This window comes from Haliaeetus leucocephalus, unplaced genomic scaffold (genome assembly GCF_000737465.1).
Source record: "Haliaeetus leucocephalus isolate CR32 unplaced genomic scaffold, Haliaeetus_leucocephalus-4.0 Scaffold339, whole genome shotgun sequence".
NCBI classification, from domain to species: Eukaryota; Metazoa; Chordata; class Aves; order Accipitriformes; family Accipitridae; genus Haliaeetus; species Haliaeetus leucocephalus.
Genome location: NW_010972775.1, coordinates 12653604 through 12667425, shown reverse-complemented (window position 1 = coordinate 12667425; position 13822 = coordinate 12653604). Strand labels below are relative to the sequence as shown.

The 13822-nt window shown below is 39.0% G+C and overlaps 1 protein-coding gene across 1 annotated transcript; it reads right to left on the bottom strand.

Annotated features, from left to right (window-relative positions):
• Nucleotides 1-10: 10 nt before the first annotated feature.
• Nucleotides 11-13133, bottom strand: HDC (histidine decarboxylase). The gene is made up of 13 exons (XM_010571919.1): nucleotides 12722-13133; nucleotides 12143-12304; nucleotides 11122-11294; nucleotides 9956-10069; nucleotides 8423-8545; nucleotides 7463-7597; nucleotides 6386-6529; nucleotides 6068-6134; nucleotides 5057-5219; nucleotides 4861-4951; nucleotides 3589-3687; nucleotides 2800-2901; nucleotides 11-2602 (listed from the first exon to the last, which is right to left on the bottom strand). The coding sequence occupies exons 2-13, from the start codon at nucleotides 12168-12170 to the stop codon at nucleotides 1844-1846; spliced, it is 1998 nt and encodes a 665-aa protein (XP_010570221.1). The 5' UTR covers nucleotides 12171-12304; nucleotides 12722-13133; the 3' UTR covers nucleotides 11-1843.
• Between the last annotated feature and the right edge of the window lie 689 nt (nucleotides 13134-13822).

Here is a 13822-nt window from a genome sequence, read left to right as displayed (position 1 = left end):
CCCTGTGTTTTATAATATTCAGTTTTTAAAGCATCTATTATTCTAACATTGCCAGGAAATCCTATCTATTAATACTAGCAAATATCAATATCTGAAATAAAGTGTGAATGTGAGATTGTTTTAATAAAGTACAACTTCTCTGACTCTACTTCTATCTTAGCCTGGCTTCTCCTCTCCTTCATACTTTGAATCTTACCTACCTTCCTGCTGTGTATGGATGTATTGTTAATGCTGTGAATGTTAATACTGTGGACCTAAGCATGTGAAAGTAGGCACAATGTAAGAAATCTTTATGCAAATACATTTATATTCATATTAAAGGATGATCGACTGCATTAGTAAAAATTACATCCCTAAGTCAAAACACAAAACTCATTAAAAAAGACCATTAATGAAACTTACAGTTGTCTGAAATTAACTAATCCAAAAAAGTCTGTATTAGATGTTTACATTAACTTTCATCCATTGCCACAGAGATGCCCTCTTATTTTTCACGCACCAAATAATACATACACAGAATGAGAACAATTTATAAGAACTAAGGCATACTTTCCTTTGGGTGCAAATAGAGTAATGGCAGGCCAGATACTTCATAATAAAGTGTGGCTTAGATTTCCCTAGGGTTTAAAAAAAGGCAAATAATATTACAGAATGGAATAAAATAAATCTATTCTTACTAGAAAGAATTAGCAGGCCAAATTTTACTGCCCCTTGTAATACATGCCTCAAAATACCCTACTGTGAGTTTAGCTGATGTTGTATAAAAGTATGGAAATTGTTCTGATTAACTAGACTCATTGTTTATGTAACTTGAGAATAGTTGTTCTGGGTCAGACTGAAGATCCATCTGGCCAAGTACGCTGCCTTCAAAATGGGGTAATTGTACATGTCTGGAAACAACTATGAAGGCGGCAGCGAGCATCTAGCAGTGCTTTCTCATAATAATCTCCTAGCACTCATCATGCTTCCTGATTCAACAGCAGTATCTCTAAATTTAAAGCTGCCCTCAATAGATTTTCCTCCCCCCAGTTTTTCCAATTATTCTTGAAAAATACGTAAATCACTGGCCTCCTGTAACAGTAAGTTTGTTTGCTGCATAAAGACCCTTTCTGCTGTAATGCCCCTTAGTTCTTCTGTAATGAGAAAGGGTGAAGTATCACTCCTACTCTCTTTCCTCATGCACTTGTGATTTACAGACCTTAGGTAATGCTGAGAAAGGCCACAGGTGCTTAGCAAGGGCAACTCTCTTGCAGCATGGTTGCATAAAGCCTCCTGTGCACTGTAAGTGATTAGCACAGATGGAATGGCAGGGCTGTTGTGTTTTTAAACTCAGGGAGTTTTAAAATTGCCCTAATACAGCAAAATCTCTTGGAGAGGTTACACCCTTCATTTTGCAGTTCAGAATTGACGTTGGCATTGTCTGCACACACAGATCCTTGCAGCAGTCTAGAGAGTTTAAGTCAAGTTATTGAAAAAAAAAAATCAATGGTGCAAATAGAGCGCTAAATTGCTTACCCCCTACTGAGGCCAGCATATTTTATCAAAATGGTTCTAGCCTAGCAGCTAGAAACTGTCCATTATGAGGACTGATAAGGAAGAAATTAGCATTTACTTTACCACAGTCTACATACCAGAGTTTCATGTTATATGCCTACAAGATTTATTTGACATTTTAATCTATAAATACATGCGGTTTCCACCAGTAAAAGCACAGGAATTTTCTCAGAGGTCACTACCACTGCTTACATATTGAACAAAGTAACATGTAGTATTGCATATGAATAAGCAAACTTTGGTTCTCTTTCTATGTGGAGAGGTCTTAAGGACCAATCTCTTTTACTTGTTAAACAATGGCTTGCAGAGGACAACAAGGCAGCTGAAGGCCACACTGAATGCTACACTCCGGAAAGCTTGGGACACTGTAAAACTTAATTAGTTTTTTGAAGGCACTTTTTTTGAACATCATCACCTCTTCAGGCAGCCTGGAAAGAATTCTGGCATTTGCATAAGACTCCTTCTTGTCAGTGGCTGCTGCTTTGGGATTACATTGCTCTAGACTACCAGTCATTGGCACACTGTTGCAGCTAAGGGAACGTGCTGTCTTTTTCTTGCCTTGAACAGATAAATAACTGAATAAAAAAGAGGTTAACTTATGTTTGGTAACATCTTGGACATCTTCTGGAAAACAGTCATCTAGAGGATCCTCTTGACCTCTCACTTGTTGACTAATCACACATGCACTGGGACTTGCTACTAACTTAGGCTGAACAACTATTTTTCTGGAAGGTGTTTTGTAATTTCCTCCGTCTAGATAAAGCTGAGAAGCATTACTAATGGCATCAGAACCAGGCTTAGCTATCATATCAGGCATTCTTGCCCCACCACCAGAATTGATGCAGTGCAACCCATAATTCTGGCTAACAATTTGGGCTGCAGTGTGTTGAATGATGTTCCAGTCTTGCAGAATATCTTCCCTGGTTGTGAACTGAGATGTTACAGTAAAGCGAATGATGAACTTGTCATGAATGGTTGCTGGAATAAGGAAGAGCCTGCCAGAACTGCTTAGTTCTTTCAGGAGTTTTTCTGTCAGCCAGTTGGGACCCTGTTTTAAATACAAATAAGAAAAAGAAACTAAAAAACGACTATAGTTAAAATTTCCAGTGACATCCAGACATCTCAGTAAGAATTCCAGCTTTACAAATTCTTATGTGAAAGTTTATTCACAGTTCTTAATGTCTGGGGAAAGATCAGCTGTAGTCAGTTCATTCCAAAGAGACATGCAAAAGGCCCAGTCTTTACCTTTAGACGAAATACAACCAGTCCAAGATGTCTCTTGGCAGGAATTTCAAAGAGTGGATCACTTTTAACCAAGGATTCAAAGAATTTGGCTGTTTCAGTACCCTATAATTAAGGAAAAAAAAGTAGTCATGTATTGGTTTGTCACAAACCCACTGCAAGGCATTAACTTAAGTAGTTAAAAAGAATTCCCTTCCTTACTAAAATACATCATTCCAATGCATGAATGGTAGCAAACAGAAGAATGACAACAAAGCTAAGTGGAAAGTCTATCTATTTGTGCAAACCCTTGACAATGAACAAGAGTAACTGGACTGCGTGTGGAAATTTTCTAGAAGAGGGTTTGAAAACAGAATGTGCCTTCTCAGATTGAAGTCCTGTGGCAACCGTTGATCCACAATATGATCCCTTGTATTTACACTCCATCAGAGACTTAAGCCTGTAAATTTTCATAGCAATGGGTTCAGCCATCCATCACAGCCAGCCTCCCAAACAGCTGCCACTTTGCTTCAAAGAAAGCTTCTACAGATTAGTACTCAGCAATGTGCAGAAGGCATTGACTTATTGAGTCGCTTTCCATTGCCTATTGCTTCCAAGAAGGGTACAGAAAATGTTTTGTCTACACAGTCATTCTCTACAGGTAAGAGTAAAATCAGCATGCATTTAGTATTCACATGCAAGCTTTGTACGTCAGAGGATTCTGTTACTCATCTTTGCATCACTGAATTTATTCAACTCAGCTACCAATAAATGAACATAATATATTTATGCTTGCATTAATAATTCACATACGTGTCGGACATGAGCTTGAAGCTTTTTCACCCCAAATGAACGAATCACAAACCACAGCTTCAAAGAACGAAATCTACGACTCAGTGGAATTTGCCAGTGCTGTGAAAATACAACAGTGTATCAATGAGTGCAAAAAGAACAGAAAGGAGTGTCCCCTTACACTGCTACCTCTGTTGCTTCAGACTCAGGTCAGAAATCTCTGTTGACACAAATAATTTCGTATTACTGAAAATCTGCTAAGCCTAGGAAATAGCCATTGAAGAAATGCTGTGTCTACATATTTTGCAGTTATTTGCAAAAATAAGATTTTATCTACTCCCCTTAATCTATGGTCTAGATATGTTTAGAATTTTTAGTTAATTACCAGCTAATAACAAAACCTTTTTGCATTTAAAGATCATTATCAATTTAAGTTGTGTCCATTTCCACTTTAGGACTGAGTCCCCACTTCAGTTCCTGTAATCTGCATATTTAAGTGCCATTTGGAACGTTTTCCCAAATCAACTATAAACAGTGAGAGTTGATACAGGGGTAGACCCTTCCAGAGGAAGTAACACCTAATGTGTGGAAGAATGACAAAACATGTAAAGGAATACTAGGGAGCTACACAATTACATGTAGGGTCCTATTTAACCACAAGAGGGACTCGTTGATATATTTTTTTCTGTCCATCTCTACACTCTCTAGTGAAAAGCACTATTGATTCCAAGAAAACAATTATCTTTTCAGCACTAGGGTGAGATCATAGCAGAAACAATTAGCAGTGACTATTCTTTTGTTTTACTATACTGAAATCTGCTGTAAGATGGATCTATAGTGAAATGCCTCTTAGCTCTCCTATGAATACCTTAATCTGAAGAAAAACGTAATTCATTCTACTGCTGTTTCAGAGTGTGGTGTTTCCATTGCTTACTCTTTTCTCTATTTTACTACATATCAGAGATACAAGAAAACCAGCCAAGATGCCATCAGTAGGAACTAGTTCAGCAACACAATGCACAGAAATGACCCTTCTAACTAAAAAGGCAAGCTGGATCCCCATCTGTGTAAAAATCTTAAGTACTTCAATCTCTATACCTGAAAGCAATTCTATAATTAATTTTGATAACCAGGCCTCAGTTCAAAGTTTTATTATTTAATCTGCATTAGGATCTCACTATAATTGTAATAAGACCAGCTATAAGATATGCATGCTCCATAGTGTGAGGAATTTTGCAGTCTGTCTGAACATTTTATAGGTAATTTAAAATATCAACTCAAACAACAACTTACCATGAAATCAACAGCAGCTCCTGAGTTGGGATGTCTGAGGTAGACAGGGTTAACACTGAAGGTTTGATGTAATTTGTATTTATCCTTAACCCTATCAATTGTAGAATGAATGTATTTAGCAAAAAATTGTGCAGAGAAAGACTTGGCAATTTGCATGTTATCCTTTTGGTGTTGTTTGTGTTTTGCCTTTACTCACCAAAATCCAGTGCAGTCAAAATGAACCATCATCCATTTAGAAGGGTTGAAAGTAAAGGAATCTGCATATTCAATTCCATCCAAGAACAATCGAAATTCAGGACATACAAATGCTGTTCCTGCATATGCAGCATCAATATGAAGCCAGAGTCCCTCAGCATTACCTGTTGGAATTGAAATTGTTGTTATGTAAGGGACATAAGGAATCAAAGCACATGCTTAATCTCTCCTCTCCGAAAACTAGGTGCATGTTATTGCAGGAGGTGGACAGGCTGACAACAAAATAGCAATAGAGACAAACAACTGACAATCTAGTTTTATTCTAAAGCTGTGGATCCAGAACCTCAAAATATAGGATAATACTGAAATCAGAAGGACCCTATAACAAAATTCACTATTCTTTATTTCATATGAGTGAGGCTTTTTAAGGTTTGATTTCTCTCACCTGCCTTTTTACTAAGTGAAATTCCCCAGTACAACTCAGTTGCACAAAGCCAGAATAAAGCCATGGTGGCAAGCAAAAAGGACCCAGAGATAGAAGCCAGACTCTGACCCTTAACAGAAAGTGCCTCAGGTCTTCAGTAGCTACTGTTAGAATTTATGCTGGAATAGAATCTGCAACCATATCAAATTTACCTATTGAACTGGTGGCTACAAAGGATGTTCTACGAAACACTACCTTCAAAACTCCTTTGCTCAGTGAAATATTTATGTATCCATCCTACAACAGTACTGCATACTGTACTGTACAGTCTGTATTCCCTGAATAACCACATTAAAGATCTATTAGTTGGCAAATTTCATCCATCTTGAATAGAATGTATTTTAGCATTCTAATCTAAATCTTACAAAAATTACTGCAAAGTCTTGTGCTGACTCCACCGATCTTTGAGACACATCTGAAAAACTCTGCTGATTAGTGTTTCTACTCTTCTTGGTTTTGGCATGAAAAAGTCTCATAATATCTTTTCTGTGCTATCATAGTTCAAAATAAGGAAAAAAAGACACTTACAAATTGGACCCAGTTCTGAGAGATTGTCAAAAGCACAGACACCAGTTGTACCCAAAGTTGCACAAACCTAGAAGAAAACAAACCTGTTAAGATGGCATTTGTTTAATAAATGGATGCAGCACTTAAGAAAAGGAGAGGCTATCACAGACAGTTGAAATACTAAATTTTTTTTGTTCAATAAAATAGAAATTCTTGTATAGATTTTAACCTTCAGCTAATGTATTTCAACACAATAAGAAATGGTTCAGATGTAATTTTTTGTTGACATTAAGAATACAACACTATGTCAATACCCCCAATCAGAAAGTTGGAACATACAAAGACTGGCACCAGGCCTTTCTTTCTGTCTTCTGCAATGGCTTTCTTCAAAGTTCCACCTCTGAGGGAAAAGTTCTCATCCACAGGCAGAAATTTCACCTTCACAAGAGAAATCAAGCCAGCCTTTTCTACAGAAGAATGTGCCTTTAAAAAAAGAGAAGCAGTAAGAAAGCAAGTTTGAGGCTGAACAGCTGTGATAAATTATGGTCTTACAAAAGACAGTGGTTGCAACAAAAGCAGAGGTAAGGTCCTTATTATAATCCATATTAATACAAGTCTGAAAGTTTCTTCTTTGTAACTAAAAGAAATAATACACTGTTAATTCCAAGGAACGCTTATTTGGGTACTGGTCTCTAAAACGTAATAATCGGCATCCTCACCCTGTGTTTGGAGGGCCATTTATCAAAATTCAGATCTTAAAGGAGCCTCTAGAAATGGATCAACCTCAGTTTATTCCTTCCTCCCTGCCATAAGAAGATAAAAATCCCTGAAGTGTGCCTACATCTGGGTAGGCCAAAACCCCTCACAAGAAAAAGCCCTTTTAGTTATACTGAAAGAGAACCAGCACTAGTGTGTTTCCTTTGCAGTTTTCACAGAGGAATACGATTGCTCAGTTCAGGAGTCCAAGGACAGAACAGGTTTGCAGGCAGAGCCACAGTACTGTGTAGATGTTTCGTCCAAGAACAAGCACAGAGGCCTAGAGTGGAGACCACAACCAGGAGCAGCACTGAGGTAACTCCCTGAGCATGCCTGCCTGAGTGGAAGGAGGCTGTGAAAAAACAAGAGCTAAAGCAGCACGTGATCAGCACCTACTTACTGGAGTAAGGCTTTGTGGAAAATGGGAAGGAAGTGCAGAAATGAGTCATGTGAAACAGTCTTGAGGACTGCTGGGACCATACAAAACCTCATCTCACACTGATTTTGTTTCCCCATTTGCAGAAAGCAACATTAGAGGGATTCGTTCATGCTTGTGAGGCATTCATGTTTTTTTCTCTTGGTAGAGAAATGCAAGTTCACGTTGTATGGTCTGGGTGAGACAGAATTGAATTTCTTTTCTTTGTAACCATAAAAACCTACTTGATCAGATGCATAAGCGATGAGGCGAGAATTGAGTGAGGACTCATCAGTGTCTGGCTCAGAAAGCTTCATCTCCAGAATTTTGTTTTTCCTTGCTGCTAGCAGTGCAACCAAGGTTGATTCACTCACAGTGCTCTGCAAAGACATTGCTCATTTAGTGCAGCATATTGCTACTTTATTGCTATTTTGCCAGGGATTTACTAAAGTCATTGAAGTGCTGAGCGGCCCACCCCCTCTTTTATTTCTACTACCGCTTTTCTGGGATGCAATGGAAAGTCAGCAGCTGATGAGAAGCTCTGGGCCAGCAACACATAATAAAACCTTTTAACTGCTGTACATTTTTAACATGCAGGACCAAGTTGGGGGGAGTAAATGAATCACATTTTCCTTTTGTCCTTCTACAGCTAGAGTGTAGTATCCCCTGTAAAAATTACAAACCTGAGCAAAGCTCCTTATAACAACACAGAGCCTCAGCACTGATTCCAGGGGATACTTGCTTAGGCCTTATGAAAGGAGGTGAAGGTTCAGGCCTTGATCTTGCAACTCTCAGAGACACAAAGCAGACATGAGAAAAAGGAAAATTAATTTCTTGTGAGGCTAAGGACTGCTGGCAGAAGGACAGTGACAACTCTATATAACAATCACTTTAGTGAATAATTTGGTGATGTGAAACAGACTGGAGAAACCAAATCTGACTCTCATTTATCCTTAGTAAGGCCACAAGAGTACCTGCTCCTCATCCATAACACCATTAGGACTAAAAGCAATAGCAATTCCTACTCTATAGTCTCCTATATTTAATACTAAAATTTGGGAAAGTAATGTCAAATTGGGATTCGTCTCTATTCAGACCCACAGAGCAAATTTTGTTGGTTTTGCTTCCAGGAAAACTATCACCCAGAGGGAAATTCACTTGAGTGAAAACAAAATGTTGATGAGGCCCCCTCTAATCTCCCCTACCTGTAATACTCCTCCACCCACACTGTCGGGATGGTGGTGCAGGAATTTATCTGGAAGGCCCAGCATTTTAGCCAACCAATCCATCACATTCATTTCCAGTTCTGTACAGGCTGGACTGGAGGCCTAGAAAAATCCAAAAAAAAAGAAGCAGGCTGTAATTCACCCTGCAAACACAGTAGGAGTATAACCCTAGAGTAAACCACATATCACGTTTTAATTAATAGCTATTAACACTTTTTAATTGCCTTGGGAGAAATCTCACCTAGATGCAATGAAGGCAGATGACAAGCTTTGTAGCATTGCATATATAAGCAGCTAACTCTAATACTTTGGCCCAAACCTAGCAGAACACAATGCTATTGTAATAAAAATTATGTTGTTTGGTGAGTTCTGTAATACAGACCTCTATGTTAAGGTTGCAGTTGAGGGTCAGCTCCAGGTACTTTGCTCATTACCAGTTGCTGTCTTGGAACACCAAACAGAAACTCACACCAACCTCCTTAAAATGCTCTCTCCAAGCTACCTGCATCACCTCAGTGTTGAGCTTCTAAACTATCAATAATTTTAGAGTCATTAAAAAAAAAAAAAAAAAATCACAACGAGCCATTTGAGACAAAACGCTGGAACTGCAATTCACCACACAAGTACATGTTCTTGGTCCCTAAAGTGAAAGGGCGCTGATCTGTCTTCCAACTGAGAGTTAAGGGAGGCTTTTTGAAAACTGGCAAAAGAAAGATGAAGGCTGTCCTGCAGTGTCCAATTTTCCACTTGGGAAAAAATCAGTTTGCATTGCAAACTTAACAGAAATCTATCAAAACTAGATTGAGGCCACGGAAATGGATGTTTCTGTGTACACAACGAGCTGATCTGATACAGCTACATGGAGACCATAACCATCAGTTTCTTACAGGTTTATGAGTTTCTACTGCTTTCTTACACAGAGACATACATCTAAAAATTCGGGCAACTTCACCACTGGGGAAAATATTGGCTTCAGAATGCTAGTGAGGTATGTGGAGTCATAACCAAGTAGCGCTGTGTAGCTGCTGCAGGAGGATACAAAATATGCAGATATTCCAGGACAGGCCACCAAACAATTATTTTCAGAAAAGGAAAAATAGGAAGTGTGTTCTCTCAAAGGAGCAGGAGAACTGGAATGGAGCCCAACCTAGCCTGCAGCCATGGATGGTGGCTGCTCTATTGGCTGCCGTGCTTGCGTAACAGTCTTGGCACTGAGTCTAGATGATAGGGAACAATACTCACAGTGGGATATGCAAAGAATTAGAAAACAGACATTTCTAGTGGTATATTTTCTTCATTCACCTCTTACTACTAGGTAATGTTTGCTCTTACATATTCTATTTTTTTTTTTTCCAATGACATTTTTCATTTATGCAAATGACATACAATTGGTTAAAGTAAGTAATTATACTGACTCACAGAACACGAAAGAATGACTATGACCTGCTCCTGCATAATACACACAGGAGATGAATAACTAAAATAACAATAACAACAACAACAAAAAATTACCCATGTGAATCCCAAGCAGTTAATTGCGTCAGCCAACATATCTCCAAGAAGTGAAGGCCAGGAAGTAAGAGCTGGAAAGTAGGCATGCATGTGTGGACTTTGCCAATGGACTACCTAGAAAAAATTATCTAGAAGTTAAGTCTGAAAACATCACAAAATTCTGCACGAGATGTAGTGATTACCATCTGTTTAAAGTGATGGAAAAGGATCACAGCAACATAACGTGCAATTATAGATCTGCTAGCAGAAAGCTACAGAGATAATATCAACAGGAGTGCAGCACTAGCAAATGATAACACTGTGTCGTTATTAGATAAATTCCAAATTATAGCAAAAGCATTTATCTGAATTAAACAGGCAGACAAAGATTCTGAACAGGAAAAGAATGGTCTCTTGAACATTGCACAACAGAGTCCGAAACATTTGTTGAAATATTTATCTTTAAGGGGAATCCTTGCAACAAAGTTGCTCTTGCTAATTCTGTCAAATACCTTGCCTTTAGCTACACACAGCAATTTAGTACAGCCCCCCCTCTATATATCTGAAAGAGCTTGTATGTGGGACACTAACATATTTAATGTGATTACCTCTCCTACATCAGACCAAGTTTCTCCAAACATCTATAAAGAAAATTTTAAAATAGACTTTGAAACAGCTTCTTACATAAAACTTTTAATAAGGTAATATGAACTCCCATAGTAGAATCTGCAGCATTTACATACAAGAGAATGGAGACCTTTACATTCAAACAGCAGGAGACAGATCTTATATGTACATAACCTTCGGCAAGAGATGTTTCACTGTTCTGTGCCTGAGTTTCCACATCTCTGGAATTGAGATGATGCAGTTCAGCAGGTAGAGGCCTTGTGAAGCTAAATTCACCAGTGTCAGAAAACCAGTATTTCCCTCTAAGCAAACATGAGTTACTCTTAGCATATAAAATAACTGAAAAATACATTCAGTCTATTCCCTAAAATTGTAATTAGGAACACAGCAGTAATCTCCAGAATCCTTCTGTGGACATAATGTCTACAAGACTTACTCTACATTTTGGGTGCTTTACTTATTTAGGTAAATGTTCTGCAGAACCTGTACATTCCCAGGATTTGGTCTTCACGCCAGGTAGTAAAGGCTTTTTCCTGTCACAATTATACTTTATTTCTTACCCCGGGCATAATAATCTTCTCTATATCTCCAAAGATGTTGTCCCAGCTGTCTGGGTCCATTGGGGCAGAATCCGGCAACTGGGCTCTCATGTAACCTGGCTGTACATCAGGAGTCACACGTCTCTCTCTCACATTACTCAGGTACTGGCAAATGTAATCCACCATCTCTTTCCCTGGAAGAGGCAAACCAGTGCTTTGAGTTTTGATTGCAGGAAAACTCACTAGTAGTACTAGCACTTCATGTAATCTGTCATTAGCATTGGACAGGGCTTGGAATACTGCTCCCAGAACAGCCACAGGAACTAACCTTCCTCCTACACCCTACTTGTCCCATCTAATAATGTAGAGACACAACTTCTAGAACAGGCTTCATGGGGACAGAACAGATTCACAGGGTTATTTCCGTGTCATCATTGAATAGTTCAGATGTACCTTTAAAATACAATCATGGTACAAGTACAATTTGTCTGATTACTGAGAAGATACACAGATTTTCTTACCTATAAATTAACTGAAACGGCATTTCACAGAAATTAAATTTTCATAATGCCCCATGCTTTCCTGTCATTATAGCATACACCCTTTTGCATCCTCTGAAAACAGCTGAACAGCTTCACACCTTTTCTCCACTTTTTAGGCAATCTCCTCCAGCCCTGGGACCAAAGTTTGCTCCCCATATTCAGAACTGTGTATCACTGAAGATTCATGTTGTCAGCCAGGGAAGAGCCACTGTGCATCACCCCTCAGCACAAGTTTATTCAGAATCAGTTTTGCAGCTTTCCCACAGTATTTTAAATGTAAGACCAAAAAGCTTAAGTCATCCACTGCCTCTAAATCCATTAAAGTAAACTCAACCCTGGGAGACATTTTTGTCTCAGCCTCAGCAGATCTAAGTCTCAAGGACACATGTGCAAATAAAGAATATATAGCCCATTTTAATTTTGGGTACCACTCCCAGCCTTACAACAGTTAATCTCTGTGAGCAAATGCTACCTATTTCCAAGAGCAGAGGATCACTCACCTCTCCGTCTGTACTCCTCAGGCTCCATACTGATTCCTTCTAAAAGCACCTCTTCAAACCTGGGCTTTTCACGACCTTTCAGGAGCTGTGGGCAGTTTGGTCTGGTGCCCTGCTAGCTGCTTCACCCTTTATAGCTCCCTTTATCTCTCAGACTCACGCATTCTGGAAAAGGTTTAATGTAGGCAGGTTATTGGTGAGTGTTTAACTCCTCCCAACTGAGGGCTTTTAGTCTGTCCTATGTTCTCATCTATGCTCTTTTGATGTGTAAGATAGTATATCTCTAGGAGGAGCTGCCTCTGCACTAACCCTTTCCCATTTTCAAACAATCTTTCAGAATTCTCACAGTAATCCATGTCATGAATATAAGACACATTAACATCAGACCTGTGGGAGAGAAAAAGCTCAAAAGCTTCCAAAACCAAATAAAAGCAGCCATGTTACTCTAGCACACTGAACTACTGCACTAGCAGTAGTCATTAAAACAAGGCACCAGCACATAACAAATTTGACACTGCAGGTGGAGACTTTTTTTTTTTTTTTTAAAGAATTGTAGGACTGTGTTTTCCGAAGAGCATATACCTGCATCCTCACAAGTCTTCACTCTTAATGCTGTCAGTCCCTTGCTGCTAAAAGGAAAGGCATTACAGTTATTGCCGGTTCCAGAAGTGCAATACAAAGCAGCAGTGGTCCTCTTCATGGATCTCCTGCCCTTCCAGATCAGTCCAGGTTACACTGCAGGGTGATGTTCCTCCACTGATATCACCCTAGACTGCTGAGCTGGGAAAACACATCTTCCCCCTGCCCCTCCACCTGCACTTGCTTTTCTCACACATGATATGCATAAGCACTGGGATTTAGCCTTGTATCTCCAGAATTCCTCTAAGTCCTCTACCTGGATTGTTCTCAATTTGGAAGAGCAGCCATGTAGATTACTCCTTGTTCCAGTTTTAGGACCTGAAAACACATCCTGACCTATCTTTGGCAGCATGGCCTTTGACACTGTACTCAATGTTGAGCACTTATCTTCACCGGAAGGAACTCACTTGCTCTACACCCATACCAGGCAGCCCCGGGAAAACAGAGGTAGGACTTATGGACTAAGCACCAGAAAGAGAAATTATTACATAATACTATATATGCTTGCCCTGTTTTTGCTATACCTCAGGCTCCTGCTTAGGGCTGGCCCTGCTGGAGACAGGATGCTAGGCAGACCCTTCATCCAATACATGACAGCAGTTTCTCGGTTCTCATCATAAAGAAGAGAACTGGCTGTCAGAACAGCTTTGGTTTTCTGTCTCATGTACTATAAGGTAGCCTAAATGCTTTCATTATTCTAGAAAGTCGTTAGGTCTTTTTCCACAGCATACTTTCTGCAGAACAATGTGAAAACCTTTCCTAGTTTCTGCTGTGATTAGATATTTGAGAAAGAACTGTTTCAGAGATATGACAAAGATGCTCTGATAGACACACATCAGATTAACATACTGAAATTTAAAAAAAATGATAAAAAAGGCATTGAAAAAAGAAATCCAAGAAGTGCAGAAAAAAACCCATACTATATGCATTCATCTGCTTTATCTCACATTTCTCTGGAAACATTAAGAAAAAAATAACAAGCTGCCCACATACTTAATATCAATTTATGAACCTCTCTTGGCTTTACTGTAAATGCTACCATAA

Excerpts from the sequence above, each read along its gene's own strand:
- HDC (XM_010571919.1), bottom strand. The coding sequence starts at position 12,170 with ATGGAGCCTGAGGAGTACAGACGGAGAG. Across the intron at positions 7,598-8,422 it reads TGGGTGGAGGAGTATTACAG|AGCACTGTGAGTGAATCAAC; the intron begins GTAGGGGAGATT and ends ATGTCTTTGCAG. Across the intron at positions 5,220-6,067 it reads CTCAGAACTGGGTCCAATTT|GTAATGCTGAGGGACTCTGG; the intron begins GTAAGTGTCTTT and ends CAATTCCAACAG.